Source organism: Phalacrocorax carbo, chromosome 4, assembly GCF_963921805.1.
Source record: "Phalacrocorax carbo chromosome 4, bPhaCar2.1, whole genome shotgun sequence".
Classification (NCBI taxonomy): Eukaryota; Metazoa; Chordata; class Aves; order Suliformes; family Phalacrocoracidae; genus Phalacrocorax; species Phalacrocorax carbo.
The window spans coordinates 31831228-31858337 of record NC_087516.1 but is presented as its reverse complement, the minus strand read 5'-3'; the positions used below and the strand labels follow the sequence as shown (position 1 = coordinate 31858337).

Sequence of the window (27110 nt, the reverse complement as noted above, 5' to 3'; positions counted from 1 at the left end):
CTCAGATTTTAAAATTGTCATTTTAAATGTGTAAATCTAATATTCAGCATTGCTGCCACTTTTCTTGGGTGCATGGGGTAAGAATCTTCTGTTAATGAGAGCAGAATGAATTATCTGAGGTTCTAGCCAACGTAGAACTGACTGGTATCTGGGTTAACAAAGACTTCACATCTTAAGCCCATATTTTAATTTATAAATTAGCTGAAGTTAGCTGTTCCCATTGCAATTCTTGATAGTGAATGTCTTGTTCAGGCTACCTTTCTTAAAAGAAGCTCAGGCTAAACTAGTTCAGCCATTTCTGAGGAGGAGACTGTGAAAAACACATCGTTTGCTCATTTCTGAGAGAAACTCCAGTGCCTCATGTTTTGGGAGCGGCAGGTTCAGGCTTCCAGTGTAGTTGCCACTCAGGGCTGATACAGGCCAGTCTCAACTCAGGGGCTGGGACTGAGAGGCAGGTCCTGTTGCATTGTTCACCCTCAGGAAGAAGGGTTTTGCAGAGCCAGGGTTGAGGAGGGTGAGAGCCTGGGTAGGCATACACAGAGGGTGAGGTAAAGTGATGTCTTGGAGATAATACAGTGCACAAGAGTAAGATACTATCAGGATGTGAAGATATATAGAGAGAGGGCTGACTCAAAGGCATTTATCTGAATGATGGGAAAGAATATTATCTTGTCATCCAGACAGTCATCCAGAAAGTGGCCGGGGCAGCAGGCATTGTAGAAATTGAGACGGTGAAAGCAGCTGTAACTGCTGTCTGCAGCAATCCTGCCCCATCCCTCCATCTCCCATCCTCTCAAAGGTGTTGCTGAGGCAGGTTTGGGCAGAATAAGATGGAGCTAAAGAATGAGGCAGACCTGCTGGCTCTCAGTAGGGAGGTAGTAGGTTGACTTTATACCTGGGAATGGAATTACCAAAGGAGAAGGTCCAGAACTGGAAGAGAAAATTGCGGTTCGTTAATAAGCATCTATTTGATAAGATGATCTGTAGAAAATTAATGTGTACTTCTGTGCTTAAAAAGTATTGCAAAGCATACGTGAAGGTTAATGACAGTTGTATAGGTAACCCTCATCCTTGCAAAGCCTAAACTTTGTAAGCTTAGCTTTGCAGGCTCAATAATGTGTTTGGAAGGCAGTTTTGCATATTGTATTGTGTTTTTAATGTCCTACACCTCAAGGAACTGGGCACTGCTGAACTTGAGCAGAAGTTAAAGCAGGATGTGTGATGTATGTAATGAAAGTTGCAGACCCGAGGCAATTGCTGCAGAGCTTTAGGTTTTAAAAGGGAAACTGGTTTTGTGATGAAATAATGTCAAATGTGTAACAGAGCCTTTATTTGCCTCACTGTTATTGTATTTAACCTCGCTCATTGGGGGTTACCTTATCTTGCCTTCATACTCATTTTTGCAAGGTATGCGCCAGCAGAATCTTTTTTTTTTTTTTTTTCTTAAACACCCTCTGTGGAAACAGAGGTCTTTGCTTTACCCTTTTCCACCTATTTCAGGGTTTTAAGGAGAAAAGTCTGGGGATGTAATCTTTGTGAAATCAGAGATCGTCTTTATTAGTGGTCAGACAGGCTGGAGCTAGATAAAGCCTGATACAGGGATTTGGTGATAACTTCTCTCTGCATAAGTCAAAGGTTGCAACACTGTGAAAATTGTAAATTATTACACAGTATAGAACTAAAGCCAGTTTAATATTCCCTGGTCTTGAGCTCCTGGAGTTTGAGAGGAGAAAGTTTTTATAGCAGAGAGAGGGAGGTAGCTTTCTGCTGCTGTGTGGCCTCTTAAAAACCAAAATACCGGTTTTGTTGTGTAGCGTGTAGCTGGAACCTTCACCCTTCACCCATGCTGAATTTCCTCTGAAATTCACTGGACTTGTGCATGTACCCACCAGCTGCAGCCAGCAGGACTGAGCCTTCTGCCTTTTAAAGTCAGAGCAAAGATGAAAATAGAGAGAACTGGATAACTTTCCTAACCTGCCACTGCCCTACTATTTGACCCATGGCAGTTCTTCCTGTTTCTCTTCTTTTCTGCTGTGTTGTGGCTGGCTCTAATTATAGATCAAACTGCTTTTTTTTCTTCACTTCACGACTGCAGCAGAAGCACCAGTAGGAGCTTTTCCATTTTCTTTGATGGCCTCAGGATCAAGCCCTGTGTAAATACCATCTGCAACCAATCCTGTGCATAAAAGGCAAGGGGAAAGAGAGGAAACTAGTAATTCTTCCTGTGCACACATTTTCTAGATTCAAGTTACAAGTTTCATGAATCTGAAAAGACTTATCTGATGCAACAGGACAAGTTAGCATTTTTTTTTCATATAGTTTTTCAAAGCTGCTGATACAGGCTCTTCTTTACACTTTGCTCAAATGAATTATGTGAAAATTATACAACTTCCTTCAGAATGAATTAGGCTTTCTAAGGCTCAGTTTTCCTCCTGTTGAATTTGGGCTGTGGCCCAGCTGAAGGAAAGGGACGGCTCCGCTCCTCTGCCTCCCCTCTACACACGCTACCCGTCATGCAGCTCAGAGAACTGTCCTGTGAGGAATCCAGCCCAACAAAGTATTGAAAGATTAGTTTTCAGCTTGGTTAGTCTCCTCATCCAACCCACAGTACAGCCTCATGAGTGGAAGTATTAACACCAAATTAAGACCAAACCATTGCTTCCGTGAAGCTGCTGCTTCAGCTTTTCTGCCTTCTGCATCACACCCAGCCTGTTCCTGCCCTTTGCCATGCCGTAGCACCAGCATTTCTCTAACCACACTTTACCAGTGCAAATTACCTGAGCCATGTCCCTGAAGCAGTTTCTGGGGAGGTGAGGGCTGGGAGAAGGGCAGGAGACCACAGCAGCCTAAACTGCCGTGGAGCTGTGTGTTTAACAGTGCCAAGTGTTGCTCTGCTTTAAGCTGTCTGTGCTCACACTGAGCTTCTGGGGGAGAGGGGAAAAGAGAATTGTTTTTGTTTTGCGGATACCTACCAGATCATTAGCTCATCAGGGAATAGAGGGATGCTTACCTACGTTCATACAGTACTTCAAGATATGCATCCAGACTGCTATTGCATTTCACAAGGAAGCTGGTGAACTAGTATTGCTGCAGCAATTTATTTTTGTTTGAAGTTTAGTCCGTCAGAACAACATTTTTATGTATGAAAGAAACTTTCAGTTTAGGAAGGAAAAATCGGGTCTGTGTTTCGGGTTTTAATTCTTAAACTGGTGAGTTGTCTTGTCCCAGGACTGTACTGAAAATTGTTCACAAACAAAATAGACACCTAATAAGTGGATAATAAGTTTTGCTCTGGGAGATTTTAGCTTATAAAGTACAATTTTAAAGCAGCATGCATTTTTCACACAGGCACACGTACACAGTGTCAAATAAGAAACCTATTCTGTTATTTTCAATCTGTCGAGACTGATTGTTTCAGGGTTCAGATGTCTGCTATTTAAACAAATGTAATTATTACAATTCATCGGATAAAATGCGCTTCTCAGTTTAGCCTAACTTTCCGTTCAGTTTACTTTGATTCAGGTAATTGTGACAAATAGCCATCCCTCCCTCCCTCTGAAGTTAGAATACAGCCAAATGTAATGGGTTAATGGTTAAGTATAATTAGGGCTCTAATTGAAGCTCTGCTTGTGGCTATTTGTATGCAAAGCAGTTTGGGGACAGCCTTCACAAAGCTTTTGAACTGGAATAGCCTGTGTCAAAACACTGGAGTGTTCTCTTAATATGGTTTCCTTTGCTTTGCAGGCGCTTAAATACTTTAAACAAATGTGCAGTGATGAAGCTAGAAATTAGTCCCCACAGGAAAAGGGTAAGTTCCTTTAACATCTTCTGTTACAGCATTGTACATTAATAAAACTGAAAAAAACCACCCATCTAGCAGATTGCTTAGCTGCAGTCGAGGATAGCACCTGAATAGAACCTGGCAACGAGACACAGTCAAAACTGCTTGTGTTTCATTTTGTGTTCTCACTGAGTGAAAACTGCAGGGCTTGGCCAGAGGTAAAGGTTGTTCGTCTGGCAAACTCTTCCCCAGGATGCTGCTCCCAGTCTGAAAGGCACTGGGCTTCTCTGCCTGCCAGTGAGGTTGTCCATGTTGTAGCGTATTACCTGCACTCAGGCAGGACTGTAAAGAGTAGGCTCCTGGCCAGCCACGATGAGCTGACCTGAATGTCTTTGGCACCATCTTGGTTCTTTGGCATCATGTTAGAATTGTATTATTCTATTATGATGTAGAGAGGATCTGTTAGACTGTGCCTGGCCTGCAAAGGAAAGAGGCGATCCTTTGTAGGATTGGGCATATTGTTTCCTTGGTTTCTAATTACATAGCTCAAAATTAAAGCAATATCTTTACAGAATACATCAGCTACCTTTTTAGAAAGTTTGTGTGTTTCCAGGGAGCTCAGCTGGAATTGTGTGTTCCCTAAGCCTTCAGGACCCCTGTGGAGTGCAATGAGAAATAAGAGAGCGCCTACTGTAATTTCAGTAAGGTAGTACCAGTAGAAAGCTGAGTTATTGGGGTTTGCTAGTGAGATACCACTCAAGAGCTGTCTTAAAACTATGTGTGTGTCCTAGGAGGGATCAGTAGTTGATACTGTCCCCTGGGATATGACAACTGCAGATAAAGATGGCTGAGCTAAGGCAATACAATGCTGCCCTACCCTTAACAAGAATGCATACAAATGCTCTGAGGTTGTTTACCAGGAATTAATCCCCTCTTTCCCTATCTGTTTGTGGTATGTTGGAAACAGCATCCAAGCTCCAGAAGATAACACTCTGAGGCAGCATATGTAGGAACTCTTTAAAAGTAGGGGTAGACAGCTGGATTGCCGTTTATGACTGCCAGAAGATTTCTCCTCCTTGTTCCTGAACCTTGTTAACACTGGAATGATCAGTATTGCTGTTAGAGGTCAGACCAGACCCGACTTCAGGTCCAAACCCCAGATCTTCCGGAGTCTGGATGTTACCTTTTGTTTCAGTCCTTCCTGATTTTCATTCACCACCCATGTTCTGGCAGATGGACTTGGATACTATTCCCTTTTGTTGTTGACTTCATTAAAATCAATACTTAGCCTTTAAAGCTTTTTAACACTAGGGGAAAATTGTGCTGACAGAAACATATGTTTCCTTATGTTTGCACTGACCTCTTTGCAAATTAAGAGCACTTTACTGCATATTTTTTTTCCAGTCAAACCACATTCACCACCGAGCCGCCATTATCCATTGGCAGTTTCAGGTGACTTTTCTCCTCCTGAAAGCTTTAAATAAGCAAGCCAGTCCTCTTAGGTTTTCATCTGAGTCATGGACAAAAGTAGTTTGTAGTAGTTAGGAAACAAAGAAAGTGATACTTGCTCTGTGTCTCGTGTGTATTTGGTTATAAAAAACAAATATGGTGTTTCACTTACTTTCCTGAGCTGATGAAATGTGCTATAAAAAAAAAAAAACACCACCTGAAATATGAATAATTCACTTGTTATTCAGAGGATAAATGTTTGTGTTCCTGGCACACAAATAGTTACAGTTTGGGGCGTGCTTGTGTGTTTGTTTTTAAATGAAAGCAATCTAAACAAATGAAGTGAAACTCATGGAGTTGGGTGGCAATTAGCGTTTCCTACTCTGAACACCAAAGGTTATTTTGTGGTCTCATGGTGTCATATTAAAATATCTTCATTGGTTTTATTCTTCCAACATGAAATTTTCCAGATATTTGAAATACCAAATCTCTCAGTCCCAGGATCATTCCCTTTCAGTATTTCGATGAAAGATTGTAGGCGTAAGTGATATACGTGTAATTGTGCCCTCAGGCATTTCTCATACATCAGACATCATCAGTGGAGATGTTATTTACAATTTACTTACGTGCTATACTGTCAGTGAGCTCTTGCTGCTTGCTATCTGTGAGTGTTAAAGTTTGCCTGAAGCGAGACTGAAGTACAGACTTCACACGACATTCTTAAAATGTTAGCTGCTAGCCCGTGGGAGGAAGAGTGGACCAGGTAAGAGCCTGGAGGCATCACACTCTTGCAGTGCAAGAGCTTCTTTTGCTATCTCATTAGTCACAGCGCGGAGACCGTTCAGACTTCCCGAATGGGTGAGGAATTAAGCCGCTACAATTCAGAATGTATGAGGAACATCTCATAATGGCAAAGAGGAGTATAAACACACAGCCACTATCAACAGAGTGTAACTTTGGAGAGAGTCCAGAGGGTCCCCCAACCCCTGACTGACTCCAGTTTAAAATTTTATGCATGCCAGGAATTTCCATTGATCTGAGGGCTATCCACTGTGACCAATTAATTAAAAGTCTATGGATACTAGGGTTTTTAGAAAAGAGCAATTTAAAGAAGATTGCACTGTTTGTTTCTTTTTACGAAGCATATATCTTTTGTATTTAAAAACTGTTAAAATATATTGCCTGTCCCATGTTATCTTTTCCTGTGGCAGGCTTTATGGCCTAATCTTCCTCTCCCTGAAGTAAAAGACTGTTTTCACTTTAAATTCAGCAAGAGCAAGGTCGTGCTTAAAGCAGTTTAGTGGGCATTGTATTTAAATGCAGCGGCCTTTGCTGTTTGGACAGTTTGCAAGCAGTACTTTCAGGGTTGTTGTTCTTTGCAGAGCGAAGATTCGGATGAAGATGAACCTTGTGCAATAAGTGGCAAATGGACTTTTCAGAGGGACAGCAAGAGGTGGTCGAGGCTTGAAGAGTTCGACGTGTTCCCTCCAAAACCAGACTTGAATACCCCCTCCCCAGAAGCTCCTCACCTTACTAACGCGGCAAGCCGTGAGAGCGTGCTAACAGACCTCAGCGAACGCCAGGAGGTGGCTTCTATTCTGAGCACTAGCAGCACCAGCAGCCACCAACCAACCCTGCAGAGCGAGGCATCTACCACAAGGACAAACTCGGTCGTGAGTGTTTGTTCATCAAGCAATTTCGTAGCAAATGATGACTCATTCAGCAGCCTGCCCTCACCCAGGGAGCTGAATAGCTTCAGCTTCAACACGAAAGCCAATGAGAAGAACGCCAAGTCCAAAACAAAGAGCCTGCTCAAGAGAATGGAGAGCCTGAAAATCAAGAGCTCTCACCATGGCAAGAGCAAAGCTCCTTCAAAGCTTGGCCTTATTATTAGCGGCCCCATCCTGCAGGAGGGCATGGATGAAGACAAACTGAAACAACTTAACTGCGTGGAGATTTCTGCCCTCAACGGCAATCACATCAGCCTCCCCATGGTACGAAAGAGGAGCGTCTCCAATTCCACCCAGACCAGCAGCAGCAGTAGTCAGTCAGAGACGAGCAGTGCGGTCAGCACACCCAGTCCTGTCACACGAACACGCAGCCTCAGTGCGTACAATAAAAGGGTGGGCATGTACCTGGAAGGCTTCGACCCCTTCAACCAGTCAACATTCAGTGACGTGATGGAGCAAAACTTCAAGAACCGGGGAAGCTTTGCAGAAGACACCATCTTTTTTATCCCTGAAGACCATAAGCCTGGCACTTTTCCCAAAGCACTCTCCAATGGCAACTTCTCCCCAACAGAAGGCAATGCCTCTGTGAACTGGAGGACAGGGAGTTTCCACGGGCATGGCCATCTCACTCTCCGGAGGGAAAACAGCAGCGACAGCTCCAAAGAGCTGGGCATGGGGAAAAGGCGCAACTCCTCCAGCTCAGTGAGCAGCCGCCTGAGCATTTATGACAATGTGCCTGGTTCGATCTTGTATTCCAGTACGAGCGACCTGGCCGACCTTGAAAATGAAGACATATTCCCAGAACTAGACGACATCCTGTACCACGTCAAAGGGATGCAGAGAATAGTAAACCAGTGGTCAGAGAAGTTCTCGGATGAAGGGGACTCCGACTCAGCGCTTGACTCCATCTCCCCATGTCCTTCCTCTCCAAAGCAGATCCACCTGGATGTAGATAATGATCGAACAACACCGAGTGACCTTGACAGTACGGGGAATTCGCTGAACGAAACGGAAGAGCCCGTGGGGATGCAGGACAGGAGGGACTCTGGGGTGGGCGCATCGCTGACGCGGTCCAGCAGGTGAGATCATGAGCGCTGGGACTTGGGTTGGCCCTGGTGAGGTCCCAGCCCGAGTGGCTCTGTAGTAGCTGCATCATGCTCAGTTAAGGTGCAATCGAAGTTGTAGCCATTCAAGCACGCATGTGCTGTTCCCGTTGCTTCCCAAAACAATTATAGGCAAGGGAAATATTTATACAAGCCTTTTAGACAAGTGATTCCCACACTTTGTAGCTGAATGTTTGTATGTTCAGTCTGAGTCGTCATTGAGAAACAGCCCACTCAGCAAGTTGGTGTTAGGGAGCAATGTTAAGGCGGTTCTGGGGGATGATAATTCTTCAAACTGAAATGTGTGGGAGGGAGAGGGACCTCGAGTAGGATTATTCACTTTTTAGGTTGGCTAGGAGGACCAGTGTAAGTACGGTCTGTTTTGTGTCAGTGTGTACTAAAAGCCTTGACTTTTAGACCGTTTCAAAAAATTGCACTTTTCGGTAGCAGGCAGTTTCTTAAGAGCATGCTAGGGCATTAAATCTGCAGGGAAAATGAAGTTTGTTTACTTTCTCTTGATCGCTGTAGCACAGAGGGGGACTGGGGGAGTTCCAGTGGCCTCCCAGTTTCTGCTGGGGGTTTTACCCTGGGATAGATGACTGTATTTTGTGTTGTGATATGTAAAACAAGGAGTTGAATTCTTTCTAGCTTTGTTTCCAGTTTTCCTTTAAAACTGCTGCAAATCATTTAGGGCCCAGTTTATGCTGGCATTTAGTCCCCTACAGCCACCTGTATAAATTTAATGGGACTTCTAGAAGTGCTTAGTTCCCATTTGATGTGTCTTAAAAATTTGGGCCGTTCTTTTATTAATGGAGTTTTTGGATTCCCACTGCCTTAATACTGAAGGGGCTTCTGAAAAAGGGTGTTGGAGCCATCGGAGGGTATCTGATAGGGCAAGACCGTGTAGTTAACACTGAGCTGTGGGTCGGCTCAGAGTGCACATTCCCATCTGAAGCACCTGCACGTGCTGCATTGCACTGGGTGAGGCAGAGACGCTGCCGGCTGATGCCTGTGAAATCTCAGAAGCGGGCGGCTGCCAAGGGCAGGGAGCTCAGCAGTACGTTTATGGTAATTCCTGCACGTGACTTGCAGAGACGTTTCAGTGACCGGTCCTTGCTCTGTACCCCGTCTTCTCCGCAGGCATAGGCTGAGGTGGCACAGCTTCCAGAGCTCCCACCGGCCCAGCCTTAGCTCAGCGTCGCTGCAGATCAACTGCCAGTCAGTGGCGCAGATGAACCTGCTGCAGAAGTACTCTCTCCTGAAGCTGACCGCTCTCCTGGAGAAGTACACGCCTTCCAACAAGCACGGTTTCAGCTGGTAAGGGCGCAGTGCCATGTGTAGACAGGCACAACAGTTGTGCTCGTCCTGAGCAACTTCTGGAAAGACAGAATAAATCCCTCCGTCCCTCTTTTTCCATATTTGCATTTCTTCCTCCAGCCTGTGCTGATAGTGATTTGTGGATTCCTAAGACAGGGCTAAAATCACTAACCCTTTACGTAAGTGTAATCTTATTAGGCTTGAGAAGAATGTTTACAGGGGGCACGTGAGGGAACAAAAGCAATGAAGTACAGGCCAGCTTTCTGAGCAGGAAGTTGTCCACTCTCCATAGTGACAGAAGGACTAGTATTTTATCGAGGCAGTTAGCGAGCTGTGGCACAAACCTTAGTAGATCTTAACAGGCTTGCTTTGCCTCAGTTATTCTTAAATATTTGCATTAGTCTCTCTGTATAATTATGTAATTAAATAATGTAGATTTCCTTTAGTTCTGGTGTCTCATTAGCCAAAATCTATCTCCCGTCTTTGAAGCACTATAAATCCAGTTAACTTGCAAAAAAGAAGGGGCCTGGGATGTGGGAAGAAAGGTTGGGAGAACCATGGATTTTTTTGTAGGCAGCAATTTCTGCTGTGGCCAGGTGTTTGTAACCCAGTTGAATGTTTTTTGTTGAAAGAATTAAATAGAAAGCTCTTTTAGTATTGTGTCTGCAGTACAGCCTGCGTAACCTTCAGGATGCAAAAGGCGCAATAAAATTTTTCTTCTCCCTACCACAGGCCAGCCTCCTCCCTTCCCCAGGAGTCATAGAGAGTATTTAGCTTCAGCATCAAAGTACCTCCTGTTCAAAGGCTGTTATTATGTCAGCCTTTCTAAATACAGAAGTTGTTTGTTCTGAAAGACAGAAATAAGTATTGACCAGTTATCCCTGCATGCTTCAGATTCTCGGTGGAGATCGCAATGTGTTTTTTCACATTCCATTGGCATGTTTTTTGACAAAGCAAGTATTATTCATACATATATCAATAATGCCCTAAACATTACTATACGGCAATACAAATTGGTTCTGTTTTACTATGTAACAGATTATTCAGCTGTAAATCTAATGCACTGTTTGTATAGCTGTACTGTATATTGAAATGTTAAATAGGTCTCCCTGTTTTCTAGTGCTACTGTGTCCAAATAGTTGTTGCACTGGAAATCAGCATTTCTCCCTGTTTAGGAAAATGATCTCAATATTTTCACATTTTAATGGCTTTTTTTTTTCCCGTTTATGAAACCAATACTCTTGGGGACATGGGGGTAAATCATTCTTTTGTATTTAGCAACTTTTTTCTTGGAGTCATAAGCAGATGGAAAGGCCTGTCATTGAAACAGGAGTGGGAGGTGGGGTTAACAGCAGTCACTGGCTGACAAGGAGGGGGGTCCCTCAAAGGGGTTGTTTATAGAGCTGAAGTTTTTAGCTGACAAACTCAAATGTATTACATCAGTTTCCTGCTGTTATGCACACTGGTGGGTGGTGGACCCAGTTTGAGGACTTTGCAGAACAAGTAGTTGACATACAAAAGCTCATTGTTCAACTGCCCATCTTTCCCAAAACCTAAAGAAGCAGTGTTATAAGGGGTCACTGACCACAGGATTTATTTTGACTCTTTAGCAATTCAATCTGGCCCCTGCAGTTTTACCCTGTAGCTTTTGTCCTACTAATATTGATAGAGTAGCACCACATTAATACTTAAAGGCAGCATGCTGCCCCGAATGTCAAGCCTTTCTCTTAGAGAAACTCTGCTCTCTGTCCTCTCACCCTTCCCAGCCCTGAATGGATTAGCTAATTTATCCTGTCACTACTTTTCATATTACTAAAGTGTTTCACTTATTTTTACTGACTTTCTGAATTACTGGAAATACAGAAGATAAATGGTCAACAGAGGTTTAATTTAATTGTGTCATTCCTTTTGCGTAAATAGGGCAGTACCAAAATTTATGAAAAGGATAAAGGTGCCAGATTATAAAGACCGAAATGTATTTGGAGTACCGCTGCAAGTCAACGTCCAGCGCACAGGGCAGCCTCTTCCGCAGAGCATTCAGCAAGCCATGCGGTACCTCCGCAACCACTGCCTGGATCAGGTGGGTTTTGCGGTACTCTCATCCCACACGCATGCAGCACCCAAAGCCCAGCCTTCCATTAATTTTTATTGTTCCTAGGTCAGACAGAAAAAAGTAGACTCAAAACAGGTAGTTAATGCAAGGAAAGCTTCCCATTAAATTAGAACTCATACATAAGAAGCTAAAGAGCGTACTTACATTTTAAATTTGCTGGACTCATTGTAAATGTATTTACCTTTCCCTATATTTTTAGGTTGGACTGTTTAGGAAATCTGGAGTCAAATCAAGAATTCAGGCTTTGCGTCAAATGAATGAGAATTCAACAGACAGCGTCAACTACGAAGGCCAGTCTGCTTATGATGTAGCAGACATGTTAAAGCAATTCTTCCGTGATCTCCCTGAGCCTCTCATGACCAACAAACTCTCCGAGACCTTCTTACAGATATATCAGTGTAAGTAGTGGGATTTCTACAGCAGATGGCAAATGGTTATTTGTGCAGCAAGGGTGGAACTTTCTAATACTGATCCTCTGGGCACAACACATGTTGCATATGTTGGTCTTTGCCATTTTCCAGCAGCCATTATAGATCAAACTGCCTCATAAGGAATGGATTTTTGATGTTCGAGCTGTATAATGATTTATAGTACAGGTTCTTGCATTTCATCTTTCTGTGTAGTTTAGGAGCCAATATAAATCCTCCATCGCTTGCTATAGAGTTTCCTCTCCTCTTTGAGCGTACTTGATATTACGGTTTGAAAGTAAGCCACATCTGATGTGGCTAGGTAGAGGAGCTGTACAAACACTACACAAACAGACTTTGGGGCTTTCAGGGGGGTTGAAATCCACTAAATTACTAAGGGTTTTTTTGAAGAGCAAGGCTGCCAAAGAATTTCTGTTTTCTGATAATTCATATTCTTCTATCCTTCACCACAACTTTTGAAAACCACCTTTAAGTTGAAAGCTTTTCTGTTACTGACTTGTAGCTATTTTACTCATAGGTGCCATGAAAAGGAAGTGCTTAGAATAAATCACATCAAAAATGGAGTTTATCAATGCACGTGAAAAGTAATAATTGATTTTTCTGAGATGGCAGGTTCAACTCCAGCAAGGGAGACATTCTCTTTTTTGAGCTAGATAAATTGAGTTCCCTGTAGATGTTAATTTTCTGCTGGATCTTTCCAAGCAACACATTGTCTTTCAAAAGTTTTCTTCAGCATTGTTTCATTGGGAGTTCTCTCACTTTATAAAACAGCCAAAGATGAATTGATGTTTGGTGACCAGGACTTAAAGCTTTTTGAAATATTCATGGGGTCCAAACTGATTGATGCAATACAGGCACCTCGCTGATCCTGTGGTTTCTCTCCCTAACATCACCCCAGCTTTCTCCCTATGTATTCTTCCCATGGTAGTACAGCTACAACAGAACTTGCTGCAAAAACCACTTCTTTGAGCCCTTGCTGTATTTTGTGCCTTCCTTATGATGATGGTTAACAGAAAGGTTACAGGAACTTCCTTCAGAGCTCCGTAGGTGGACGTGATGGTTTAAAATAAAAACATACATACCATTATTTCAGTGCACACATTTTTTTGTGTGTTTGGATTCACAGAAGGTTTATGGAGAAAATTAGTCAGACTCTTCACTTCCATGCATATTAAATAGCAACGCTTTGTGGGTTTAGTGCCAGAAGTTTGACAGAGCACTGCAGAGGTATCTGTTCCTTTCCTTTTGCAGGTGGTAGGTCTGAGGATTCCCCGGAGGTGATCAGGAAGCATTATCTCTGTGTAAAGCAAAGAGCCTTAAAGCAGCTGTAAATTTTGTTTCCCTGCAAAGGATGAAACTTCTCTTTGCTTTGGTGTTATGCACCAGGCTGTGCACTGGAATTGTCCACACATGGCTTAAATGTGCTTTGAGCTGATTGAGGGGAGAGTGTGGAAAACAGTGGATTTTTGCTTAAAATTGGTTTCTGAGCTCACCTGCTAGCCTTACAAGGTTGCTGAAATCCAAAGCAAATACCAGTTAAATATCTGGTTAGCACCATGTGTATTATGAGACGTGCAGTGAGGGTGGTGTGGTGCTAATGATGATATAAATGCTGCAGGACTCAGACTCTAATGTTGTCTTCAGAGGCGGCTTATTGGAAATCCCTTTATAAGACACAGATCTGCTCTGGGTTATTTCATTTTTCATTCCCTTCAAGTTTGGAGGAGAGGGCCTTATATAAAGACACACATCAAATTTTTCCAATGGTTGTTTGTTGTTAGTAACCAAGGAGCTGGTTAATGGTATGGGGCTTCACATCGTTGACTCTCTTTTTCCACCGCATGACTTTGAATGATCTGCTCAATAAAGCAACCCTCTGTGTTTGGTAAAGCACTTTCTGGATATTTTATGACATCATTGTTGAAAAGGTTTGCTAGCCAACTTATTTAATTAATTCACCTATTCTAAAATGCATTCATGTTTTGAATTTCTTTGAAAGCCAAAGAATTTCTAAATTGGCTGGACTGTGTTTGCTTGTTCACTGCCTGACTCCAGGCTTCTGTCATTCTAGTGCATCTGTGGGAGCATGTAGCTGTTGAAATTAAATCTAAAATTAACTCTGGCCTAGGTACAACTTCTTCTTGCTTGCATTTCTTGTGAGGCAGGAAATAGCTGAGGGTAGTTAAACCAGTGGGTTAAAAAAAAATCCCTTCATGTTTCCTACGAATGGTATGCGTCCTGAAGGAAATCACTTCAAACTCGAGTCAAATATTTGAAGCTAAAGTTTGCTTTGGGATGCATTCATGCTGTGTGTGTGGAAAATCAATGGGCTGATGAGAGAATTACTAATATTATGCAGATGTGCCAAAGGATCAGCGTCTCCAGGCTATCAAGGCTGCCATTATGCTTTTACCCGATGAGAACAGGGAGGTCCTCCAGATTCTTCTCTATTTCCTGAGTGATGTCACAGCTGCAGTGAAGGAAAACCAGATGACACCAACAAACCTGGCCGTCTGCTTAGCACCTTCCCTCTTCCACTTAAACACTCTCAAAAGAGAGAATTCTTCCCCAAGGTATGTCTCTGGGGAGCAGGGCTCACCTCTGCTGGTCCACTACCACAGCTAGCAGTGATGTACAGCAGGCACAGTGTAGCATTGAGCCCTACCAGTTGTGATCACGTTGGACACCTCAGAGGGCACCGGGTGTAGAATGGTTATGGGATCCTACCTTTCGTTAGGGGTTTGTTAAAATATAGGAAAGTTCATAAGAAGGAAGAAATGGGGGATTCCAAAGAAAAAAGTTCAGATGGAGTAGCGAGAGAAGTTGGTAATACCATGCCAGGATTTGGTCCCAGACAGCACTGCCCTAAATCAGCAGCAGAAGTGGGAGTCCTGCCATTTTCTTACCAAGCGTCTCTCTTGCTCTGCATTAAATAATTGGATTTGTGTGTGTATGTGTGCTCTTCTCCCCTGTGAAGGGTGATGCAAAGAAAACCAAGCCTGGGAAAACCTGATCAGAAAGACTTAAATGAAAATCTGGCTGCAACCCAAGGACTAGCTCATATGATCGCTGAATGCAAGAAGCTCTTTCAGGTAAACACCTATTTACAAAAATTGGGTGAAATATTGGCCAACGTGGCTTAGATGTGCTGTATAATGGAAAGCTAGGAATGTCTCTTTGTTTTAATAAAGTTTAATACATGATAAATAGCTTTTTAAAAAACTTTGTATCCTGATTTGGGTGCATTCATGAATTAGAAGTGGTGCCAGAAGGAAAGAGATTTGTTTTGTTGGCATTGGTGCTCAAAAGTCATGAGGAATTTATGGGGTTTGGGACATTTTTGTTACATCCAAGCTGCATTTGAAATATGTTTTCAAGCTTTTATTGTGCAGCTATGAGGGTTTGTGAAGTGCAGCTCTAATTACAAAGCAAGAAGCTGTTTCCAGGAATTTCAGCGCTTGTTTTATACTTAAATTCCCAAGAGTTAGCAACACTGGGCCACAAAAGCATCCTGGAATGAGACATTGTCAAACCTAGGTTGAAGAGTCTGTCGGAACTAAAGCATGCTCCCTCTAGGGCCCGGGATGGAGAACCAGACAAGTCTTGATTCCTGTTTTTTCTCACTGTCATTGAATCTTTTCAGAGCCCTCAAATGAAGACATGCCTGTCTCTTTTCTTGTGGCTGACAACTGATCCCTCCTTCCTTCAGTCTGCAGGATAAACTGTGCTGTGGGAATGGATCTGAGTTGTGTAGTAAAGAGACATTTTCCACAGAATTCCAAAATTCTGCAGAAAAAAATGAGAGACCCCATAAATGAGAGACTAATTTGAGTTAAATCAAAGTCAAGCTTAATTTTGGCATTTCTTCACATTGAGTGCTTGACCTGACACCTAAGCGTCCCACCACTTACAAAACTAGTGTACCCATCTTTCTGTGGCTATCAAACTGCTAGACTAACTCTGTGATTTGGGGAGAGACCTGCAAGAGGATGATTTCACCCTTGTCACCCCTCAGATACCTGAAGAAATGAGCAGGGGTCGGAACTCGTACACAGAGCAGGACCTGCGTCCCCTCAGCCTGGAGGAGCTCCGGGGCGGCAGCAGCACCGCCGAGCCCTCTGACTACCACTGCTACCTCCAGGACTGCGTGGACGACTTGCTCAAAGAGATGAAAGAGAAGTTTAAAGGCTGGGTCAGCTGCTCCACCTCAGAGCAAGCAGAGCTGGCCTACAAGAAGGTATGCACCCTGTCACTCATGCCACAGCTCTGGTTTTTAGCTCCTCTTCTCTAATAGAAACAGGTTTTTGATATAGGATAGTACAGAACGTTTAGTGCACACCTTTACTTTGCAGATAGATTTAAGAAAAAAACCCTTAATCTTCTGACATAGTTACACACCGTCTAAAAACAACATGTCTTTCAGCAGTAGTCAGCTAACATGCACTGATTTGTGTTCTTCTGTTTATCCAGCCCAGGAATGTTCACTGTATTGCATTTACAGGGCTTCACTCACATGTGCAAAGTCTTGACAGGCTGAGTGAAGCCTCCAAGCACTGTCACTATGCAGGCAGTAGGAAAGAAGTTTCTCAGCTCTAATCTTGCACAGTTCAGAACTAGCACAGGGAGAATTGTTTCAATGAGATTTAAGCTATTAAAAAAATAAACTTGGAAAACTAGGACATTTTTCTGTAGCATCGCAATTTAATAGTGATTAAACATACTAGAGAAGATAACTGTAACTTAAAAATAATTTGGAAGTCAGCGTAGAGATACCTTTGGCTGTCAGGAAAACAACCTTAGTCTGAGCTTACAAAAAGCCTAGTACAACACGTACATATGTGTGTGTGTATTTAATTTGCTGTATTTAGCCAACACCAAAATAGGAAGGAAAAGAAAGTGTAAGGAAGAGTAAAACTGAGGACTCTGCTGATTTTCCCCAGGTATGCGAAGGTCCCCCACTCCGGTTATGGAAAACTACCATTGAAATCCCAGCTACGCCAGAGGACATTCTAAATCGTTTACTTAAAGAGCAGCATCTTTGGGATGAAGATCTTATAGATTCAAAAGTAATCGAACCTTTGGATAGCCAGACAGATATATACCAGTATGTCCAGAACAGCATGGCGCCTCAGCCAGCCAGGGACTTCGTAGTCTTAAGGTAAGGCTTTTAAATGCGATGATGTTTGTATCCTACACATACGGCATCCTTGCTTATGTTTTCTGTATAATGTAAGTTATATAGGTAAATATCTATTTGTGCATAATTTGAAGTCTTATTAGATGTTTGAATTACTGTTTGTCAAAGATAAGACTTTTTTTCTTCTTTTTTTCTCAGAACGTGGAGGACAAACTTCCCCAAAGGAGCTTGTGTGCTTCTAGCAACCTCAGTGGACCATGACCGTGCTCCAGTGGCAGGTGTTAGAGTCAATGTGCTCCTGTCTAGGTATCTGATTGAGCCCTGCGGGTCAGGAAAATCTAAACTTACCTACATGTGCAGAATTGATTTAAGGTATTAATTTCCACTTTGTCCTTTTGTGGTGGTAATTCTTCTTGTATAGTTTCTGTGTAGTCAGCACAATATTTAGATGGTTCAACAGGCTTTAGCTTGGCCAGTAGTATGTACTTCTCAAAGGCATGCACACAGGTCTCTCAGATGACACAGAAAATTGGCTTCAGTGCCCATCTAACAGCACGTGTGGTTTGTTGCATTAGAAGCCTCCATTGTGTGCTCCACCATAGCTGTTGGTATATAATCCCTCCCCTTCCTCTGACAGATGTATTTACATGTTAATTTTAATATTAAGTTAGTAAAGAGGACCAAGTTCTCACAAAACTTCTTATAACTTTTCCGCGCTGAGGCAAACTTGTTTTTGAGCAAGTCTGTGTATTGGTGAGGCTGAGCTGAGCGGTAAGGAGTAATAAAGAGATTTCCCAGTTGGGCATTTAACCAGCTAGATATGTATCTGATTCTGACAAAGAAAATGCATGCAAAGTTACTGGTACCTACTTCATCATTACTTTTTCTCCATGCGTCAGGGGCCACATGCCAGACTGGTACACCAAGTCTTTTGGACATTTGTGCGCATCTGAAGTCGTTAAGATACGAGACTCTTTCATTCATCAGAGTCTTGAGAGCAAGGAAGTAAAATCCAGGTGACTACTGAAGAGGAATAGCCATGCGCTCCACACCTCAGCAACGTAGATATTACCCAAGACTGAGGCGCATCCACTGCAGACCGGACTAGGGTACCACCTGCAAGTCATGTCATGAAGGGATGACAGCATGAGAACTTGACTGTGAGCATTACTATAGGACTGTGGCCATACCATACACTTTAAAGCTGCTTCCTGTCTGTGTAAGGTCTATAGTGTAGGCCTCGACTGGAATACATAGGAGGACTGTGAAAAAAAAAAAAATTATTGTACTATTAGGTGGTTTGAATTGCTTCTGAGAAGCAAAGTTCTTTAAATGCAAAATATATTATGACATATGGTGAAGGCTCATCATTCCCATGTGAAATACTTAGCTTTATGTACATACCCATGTCATTTTATTGTAATGCGTTGAGGGACTGGTGTATCCACTGGAATAGTTGGTACTCTTCAATGTGTTCTCACTGAGATAAGCAGAGAAAGGTTTGCACAGAGATTAAAGTGTGAATGAGTGTGTTAATGGTTGAAAGAATAGCAGAAGTTGAATTTGAAATGTGTCTGGTACACTGATAGGCAACCAGAATGGATTTTAGTATGCTGGATACAGTTCAACCTAGAATGGGAGTCCCCTGTGGACCAGGAGTAGCCATCCTTCCCATGTGCCGGTTCTGCATTTTCCTCAGCTGTAACCTTGTTAAAAAAACTAAGCAGATGTTACAAGAGGCTTGCTCCGCTCACTGTCCACTCCTTATCCAGATGATCTTTTAGGAGTGATTAGCAATTCTATAGCAATTTTAAGTAAATATACTTTTGAGCAACATAGCAGCTTAGAAATGAAACGCCTATGCAACGGTGAAGAGAGCCAGTAATGTCAATTGTTAATTTGCCAAAAAATGTTCGTTGCTTTTACTCCTATCTGCATTAACTATAAGTGTTCTAATGAGCTTTTATATATTTTACTGTATTCTAATGGCTCAAGCGGAAAAAGTCAACACTGGAGTTGCGGTGCCGGGAGGTGGCAGGGCTCCTGCAGCAGCAGGTGGGGTGAGGTGGCTAGGAAGAGTTGCACAAACTCTCTCCCTTTCTCTCCCTCCTCTGCCTGTTTTCCTAAAAGCTGCACGTTAACACGAACAGAACCTGGATGTGAGCAGTTTGGAGGATTATATTTGGGAGCAAGTGTAGGAGGGTAGGGTTTTGTCTTGGGATTTGTTGGGTTTTAAACCCTTTGGAACATTCCCCCCTCCTTGAGAATCAACTTGTATGAACTGTAGGAGGTCTTGAGGTCCTCTAGGAAGGTGTCTTTCTGTAGGTTTTACTGTAAAGGTAAAGATTTGCTTTCAAGGTGCAGTATTAAGTGATAAATGTATTTTGTGGCTAGGGTATGAATGAGTTGCAAGATGGAGTTTTGACTGAGACTTTGTTACCATTGTCAGTATTATTTTAAGCTTTTTGATGAAGATTTTTTTTATTATGGCAAATAATGTAGTACTTCCAGTAACAATGTTCCTCATGAGTAGGAAAACCTTGTATATTCTTCTACATCAAACTGTTTTTGATTTGTAAAATTATATGTTGTACATACCATTCTATTGTAAACATGTATACTTGCCCACAGTGTACTGTCAAACATAGATAAAGCATGGTAAAGATTATTTAAAATATACCTGTATTTATACCTCAGATATTCTTTTTGGGTTTTTGTACCTCAAGTATGTTTTCTATTGTAAATGTGCTTTACATGACTACGATCTACGTGAAAGAAAAGAAAATGTTTAACTTGCTATAGATGTCTGTACAGAATATACTCAATAAGTGCACTATTAAATGTTTAAAATTGGAGAAGCGTAATGGTTTTTCTTTTATTCTTCTTTCTTCCTTCCACTCTCATGCCCAGAGGAGGAGGCATTTTTCTTACCACTGGTTCTTCACATACTGCTACAAACTGCGTAGCCACCCCTGCCCTATCCCAGGTCAATGGGGTTTTTAGCATTGTTAAAGGCAGATATCAAAGCAATTTCAAAATTTTTGGAAGACAAGCTTTTCATGATGGCAGACAGCTGGACAGAAATACTCCCCAGACAATAGCTTCATATATTTAAAAGTAAGAACAAACCTCTCTTTTGCTGCTGTCTTGTGGAAAGGTACTGTTGATTTTAACAGGGAGCAAAGCAAACTCCTACTTGATAGGCAGCTGTATGTGATGCTGAAAAATAATTCCCTGCTTTCCTGTATTCTGCAAGGTGAACTAGGGCAAAACGAGTTGTGGAGTCATAGGTTCACTTTAAAAATGCAAGTGTGAAAGTAATTGGAGAAAGTTAAAGCACACACAGCAGTGAAATGAAGCCAAAGAGAAGGCCAGGAGGATATACAAACAACTGACTAAGGTAAAAAACGAAGCCAAAGACAGCTGTTAATTCAAGCAACTTTAAAAAGTTTTTAAAGTCTTAGCCAACAGAAATATAATTCGGGCATCTGAAAGAGGATTTCGATTTGTGAGGCTTGTCTGACAGAGGCTTGTCTGGAAGGAGGCCTGCTGCCTTTCAGTTAGCAACAACGTCGTATTCTTTCTCCGCCTGAGCATCCTGAAGTCCTGATCACTATCGGTTCCCACTATGCTCCCAAGGGAGCGGTGAGGGATGCTGCCTCACAGTCTGGCAAAAGCAAACCTCTTGCTGTTGGGGTACTAGTTCTCACATACCGAAGAGTCTTTTTAGAGAACCTTTCTGATAAGGGACTGTCATTTGTTTGGCTCTTCTACAATCTGCACAATTAAAAAAAAAAAAAAACCCACACAGGTTTGTTCACAGTTTTGGGCCCTTGGAACAGGCAGAGTTAGAGCCAATCTATTTTTCTCTGCAATTATGGTTTTATTTGTATTTTTAAGCACACTAATGCGCAACAGACTCCTCAGGGACTTCAAGGATTTACCCTGCATTTTGTTTAAAGTGCATTTAGGTTACTTTCAGATCAGCATTTTCTTAAATATTTCTAAAACATTAGTTAATTTTGACTACTCTGAATAGCCTCAATCTCCTGAATGTTTGTTTTCTTGGCACCTTCATTTGCAGGTGCCTGTGTTGTAGTTGGACAATAGAATTCAAGTTTCCGTGTCTGTGTTTCTCGTCAGGTGTCGCGGCAGCGCTGGCTCTTGGTCGAACACTCTTGCTTTAAGCAGTGGCTGTGACAGAGGAGCACAGGCTGGGCCCCCATTCAGTTCTGGCAGGATGCTGGTATGGCCAACTGCACACGTGGCATCCCTGGTGCAGCACAGGTCCAGCCTAGAGTGTGCTTCAGTAATGATGACTTTCAGTACTGCTTTCTAACAAATTCAAATGGAAAAACTCATGGTTTGCTGTCATTCCTCAAGTAACGCACTCCACAATTACATATGAAACTGTAAATAATCAGTGGCCTTCATCTTAAAGGCCAGAAGGCAGCGTCACTAACACTCACAGACAATCTGGGAAGGTGAGACTTTGAAACAATACAAAACTACCTCTGCAGTCTGCTACAAGACCTCGGAAAGGCCAGGACCTAATATATATCTGCAGCACGCTGTGCCAGGAGAAAGCTGATACAAAAGCAGTATCCGTGATGCAGGCTACATAATAAAAGGTAAATATTTACACTTAAGAGGTATGAAAATTAAATGTTATACACAAATCTTCTGCTAAGTGCTGGAAGCAGTGTCCTAAAATCAGGGAATTAAATCAAGAAACTGTTTTAACAAAGCAATACCTTAAATTTGCAAAGACAAAATGCTAATTCCTTTGACTGTGTTATACCATAATTTGTCGATACAGCCATTAACTGCATCCATTATACAAGGAAATATTAAACATTTCTGAAAAATTACTTTCAACTATTTCTCATCTGTCAGCCCAGGACTATATAATTTCTCTTGCAAGAAGTATCAGTGTCTAAAATGATGACTAGCATAGCACTGGAGGTGAAGATGAAGTACTATTCTTATTATTGAGGCTAATATGCAACTGTTGCATCTATGGTTCTGTTGTATCCACATCCTACTATATTTTCCTCTGTTGCCTGAAGTGTCCCAAATGCTCACAAGAAACGAACTTCCTAGCTGAGGCCAGGGACAGCAAAGAGCAATGAAGGATCGGAAAGAATTCAAAGAAGAAAGAATTCCATCAAAAGAGATTAAGGCACTGAAAGGGTGCATTTATACAAAAAGAGTCAATACACATAATCTGGCCACTAGACAAGAGGGATGTAGTAAATGTCTGCTAGCACTGGAAGGTCATAAAAACACAGAAGACGAGTTCAAACTAGCTGAGTGGGTGTACAAGTTAGGCTAAAAATTCATTAATGGAAAATCTGAGGCAGAAGGAAAGGAAAAGGCATTTTCCACACAGCAAGAGGTCTTTGAGGCTGTGGGACAATCTCTCTCTCCCTGAGAAGCAACAAGAGTGTAAGTCACTTAAAACTGTGCAGGCTAACAGAATATCCAACAGGATAACTACTGGAATCATTCTTGCACTAGCTTCTATAAAGCATCATGAAGATCTAAGAAAGTCCTCTCTTCACTGTATGAAATGCTTACAGGACTTACAGGCCACCGGTTTTCACCTGGAAGTGTCAGGTAGCACTGCCTTGTTGTGTAAGGACCAATATGGTGTCAAAAATAAAGTTAGGATTAGGTAACTCAGTTATTTTGGATGTTGCTAATGAGCAAGTCTTTCTTTAAGAATTACACTGGAGGTTGTGGAGTGCAGTTTGCTTATGTTTCATAGACGTGGACATTCATTTAAGTGAGAAGATGCAGTGCCTCCACACGATGGGCCAAGATCATGAGGATCAGCATTCGGAGGTTACCTGACAACTGGGAGAGTCTTCTGCTTTTATAACAGTTACGCAAAGATCTATAACTGATAAGCACAATTTCCCTATCATAGCAGGAATCAAATCCATTATTCCATAGGCTCAATTATTCTTTTACTAGAAGGAGAAGAAAAAGCCCTACAGCAAGAGTGTTGTGTATGCTTCTCAGTGACTTCTGCCAGTCACTTCATTAGCTCAAGTAATAAAAAGGTGATGTGGTGGGTTTGAACATCACAGTTGCTCCTGACCCACAGGCATTTCTTCATACTTTATAACACTAAAAATGGAAAAGCTGCTTAGGAATAGAATTCTCAGTGAATGAAAGAATATTACTTATCCAAAAGTGAAATATTCAAAAGGTAGGGTGTTAAGAGCACCGGTGCAGTTAAGTATGTGTTCCAGGGAGCAAAATTAAATAGCATTTTCATTATATGATGAGATAAGACTTTTTTAAGCATAAAGACAGGACAGTATAGCCAACATGGCTCTGGTTTGAGGGGGCTTGTGCCTCATTTATTAGAGAAGATGGAAGACTCAGCAAATGAAATGGGAATTTCAAAAAGGGGTGGCCTCAGTTAAATCATTTAAGTCTCATTTCAGAGAACTGACATTTGTTTAAAGAAGCCAGCTAGCAGCAGAATTAGATCATGTTCATAACACAGCCCAGACTAAGATGGTGTGCAGGGTGTGGGTAACAGAAGAAAGGTCCTTCTAAACAGAAGAGGAGGACCCAGTTGGCCAAATACATCCAACATGTTTGGTGAGATAGCAGTCTGAAACACATATTTTTAAAAAAAAAAAAAGAAAAGAAAACAGACCATCTGGTAAGAATTGTCCTTTGCTTCAAAAACAGTTGAAAGTAAATAAATTTAGGTCAAGGCATTGTTGTGAGCTGGTTAAACATGTAATCTTCAGCTAGGCTGTAATTCAAGTTTATAGAAACACTGATGGTATGGTCAGCACAGTTCCTATGGGCCATTTTTTCACTCCTGCCACTGGGGAAAGTTGTACAATGAAGCATATTTTCAGTAGTCCAGTTAAACATTTGAAAAGGAATGCAAAGATACCAAAATATTTGTTTTAACTCAATCATTTAGTCTCCAGCAGTCTGTGCTCTTTTCATTTCTCTAAATACCTGCCAGCACCACAGCAGCACAACAGAATCTCTCAGGAGCACACATGGGGTTTTTCACTGAACTATAGGAATACTTTTTTTTTTTTTTGTTGGAGCATAAAAAGAGTTTAGGGACTTTTGCAATCTTTCCCTTAACATTTGTAAAATGTACAGTCCTTACTACTGGTGCCCACAGGATAAAAATTCTTGTTGAAGCCTTTTGTCACCTACTTCATTTATCAACTAGGGCTTTTAAAACATACAAAAAGTAATAAAGCATTCAGTAATGATAATACAAATAATAGTCCAAACTGATTTTGACTACCCCACCTCAGTGACACGCCTACAAAGCTAGAACTACTTCAAATCATTACTCAGGAAAATGGTAAAACTTTACTACCCGTGAACAATTCTGTTCACCAGCAGATAACAATGAAAATTGCTTCATGATATATGGAAAAGCAGTTTGGAAAGCCTTGCTAGACTTTTTTTAAAAGAAAAAGAGGTCCACCAGGGTAAGGTGTGTGGAAAACAGCACTCGCCCTCCCTCTACACAGACACTATAGTCCGTTGTCTAAAGCCTGGGAGAAGCACGTATGGAATAGTGAAGCTGTGAAATCCTGGTGCTGCCGCCTGTAAATCCTCAGCAATGGTGAGGCATCCACCTCCCAGTGAGGAGAGAAGCAAATGAAAGCAAAGGTGAGAAGTAAGTATGATTCTCTTCCCACAAGGGCATCCCATCTCTGTGCCACGCTTCTTATCGGATTAAATGGTACCTGCAGCATAGAAACACATATTCCTGATAGCATGGGGCAAGTATTCAATTAAAGTGGAAAAAAACACATTTAGAGGGGGTCATAACCACTTGTGAATTCCAGGGCTGTAACAGTTCACCTAGCATCACTGACGCTACACAGTGCTTGGTCTGCAAGCTGCCTGATTTTGGCTTTGGAGGCCTCTGAAAACACATTAAATTGTGTTTGGAGGCCTTTTAAGAATGGCCTAGAGCAAGCAGAAAAATAGAGGTTTTCTAGCTAATGCCTGAACTGTAGACTGAAAAAAAAAAAAAAGCCATGTTTGCTTTCTTCCCCTTCCCAGCCTATGACAAGAATAAATGCTTGTGTATAAAAATAGCATATAACCTTCTAGGTAAAGCACTTGCCTTGTGGCATTAGTTCCAAACAAGATCAGGCAGAACAGTTATCAAACTAGGTTCAATCCGTCAGACTTATTGGACTGGGGAAGGAGGAAAGGCTATGCCCCGAGCACCCTACCGGATAAGGCAAGATGGATGAGAGAATGAATGACCCGTCGAGAGCGGTGATGGAGTTCAGAGGCCCTGCCGCTGCGGAGTACAGAGGTTTTAGCAGGCCAGTCATGGCTAAGAGACTGTTAGGCATGTATTTGATAAAAACCTAAGCAACTGGGAGACCTTGGGGAATTTTCAGTGTCTGAAGTTTTAGGCTTGAACAGATCCATATCCCCAGCTTGCTGCTAGAAACAGAGCCCAGAAAGCACGGATTCAAAATTGCACCAAGTGGTCTGAGGAAAGAAGGCAAAAAAATCTGATTTCTGACACCATCAGCTCTGTTACAGAAGTAATATTTTTCAGTATATCATTAACATTTGTAACTCACTACTAGTCTTCAGAGGTGGCTTTTTTGCAAAGCTTGGAGACAAATATATTTTACAGAGGTTCCTGCTATTTTTCTCATGCTTCGATTTCTGCACTAGCCGCTTGGCCTTACCTCTGGACATTTTTTTTTTCATAAGAGTTCACAGGAATTTTCTTGTGCTGTTTTCTGAACAGTCTTATAATAATCACTGTCAGAGAAAGAGCATTCATTTGAATTGATCTGGGACATGACATGATACTTATTGTGCTCCAGTTTATAATGCACCATGCAGAAATGCAAACCCAACATGCTTTTCAATTTTATTTTCTTGAAAACTGCTATATATTTTTTACTGTTTAAACACTCTATCGTACTGATTTAGAGATTTTCTTTGAGGCTTTATACATCTTTTTTTTTTTTTTTAAAGTTTCTTTCCTGTGCCTCCTCTTCCTCTCTTGTTAAATTGCTAAAACAGTTTCCAGGGCCAGCAGCTCTGTGCAGTGGTTTGCTGGTTTCTGATGAAAGAGCTGCTGCCAAATTTTATAAAGAATGTTCCCTGGGGCACAGAGGGGAGGGAAGTATTCTTCATGGCCTCTGTTTTCTTCCCATATTGTTTAACAAACAAGCAAACTGCCCTGCAGTCGCTCTGACCCCTATTTAGACATATCCCTTTCAGGCAGCCACACAAATGAACTAGGAAGGAAGTGCCGTCACAGCCCTTAGCAAAGATAGAGAGAAATAAAGGCAAACATTGTGTGTCTAAACAAACAAGCGCGCTCTGCTCTGCCCTTGTCTTCTGCTTAATTCTTACACAAACCAGTCCCAGAAGTAGTAACTGGGGCAAGAGTATTTCCCAGCTTGTGCAGGACTCGGTTCCCCGCCCGCTCCACTCCCACCGCCCTGCCAGGATTTGCACCAGCCTCAGAGACGAACAAATAATCCAAAAACCTTTGGCATAAATGGGAAGCCAGCCCAGGCTCTTTGAGAGGCTTAAGCCTGTCCCTCAGTTTGGCTTCCCATATGGACCTCTTGCCCTTTGTGCCTCGGTTTCCCTAGATAGACTTCCCCAGAACTTAAAGGGAAAAAAATATTATTTTTGTGCTTCAGTAGTCATAAATTGAAAGTGTAAGTTTTGCAAGAAGGTGAAACAAAAATACCTAGAGGCCAAGCTGAGAACAAGTTTTCCTTTGAGCTGCTTCTTGCCTATACACAACTCCAAAGGATTTCTAAATCAAATTACTTTTGATGGACACGAGATTAAACAGATGTGCTATCAACCCCACTTTGTGATGGGGAGCTACAGCATAAAGGATTTTGGAACTAAAGATGCAACCAGAATATTCGAAAAACAACCTCAATGTTGCATGCTAATCACAGGAACAAGTTTTGACATATCAGAGCTGATAAACCTTGTTTAAAGAATGCTTAGATAAACTGAAAAAAAAAAAAAAAAAAGAAAATACA

General features: G+C 41.9%; 1 protein-coding gene across 4 annotated transcripts in view; it reads left to right on the top strand.

Moving 5' to 3' along the window:
- The window catches only part of DLC1 (DLC1 Rho GTPase activating protein), a 241733-nt gene extending 221817 nt beyond the window's left edge, over positions 1 to 19916 (top strand). For all 4 annotated transcript variants that reach the window (XM_064449495.1, XM_064449497.1, XM_064449496.1 and 1 more), the window contains 11 exons: positions 3745 to 3808; positions 6613 to 8039; positions 9204 to 9380; positions 11301 to 11460; positions 11693 to 11891; positions 14281 to 14494; positions 14899 to 15013; positions 15937 to 16158; positions 16862 to 17079; positions 17257 to 17430; positions 17958 to 19916. In XM_064449495.1, the coding sequence (XP_064305565.1) occupies positions 3745 to 3808; positions 6613 to 8039; positions 9204 to 9380; positions 11301 to 11460; positions 11693 to 11891; positions 14281 to 14494; positions 14899 to 15013; positions 15937 to 16158; positions 16862 to 17079; positions 17257 to 17430; positions 17958 to 18078 (3091 nt within the window). In that variant the 3' untranslated portion in view covers positions 18079 to 19916. The remainder of the gene's footprint in view (positions 1 to 3744; positions 3809 to 6612; positions 8040 to 9203; positions 9381 to 11300; positions 11461 to 11692; positions 11892 to 14280; positions 14495 to 14898; positions 15014 to 15936; positions 16159 to 16861; positions 17080 to 17256; positions 17431 to 17957) is intronic.
- Positions 19917 to 27110: the final 7194 nt, after the last annotated feature.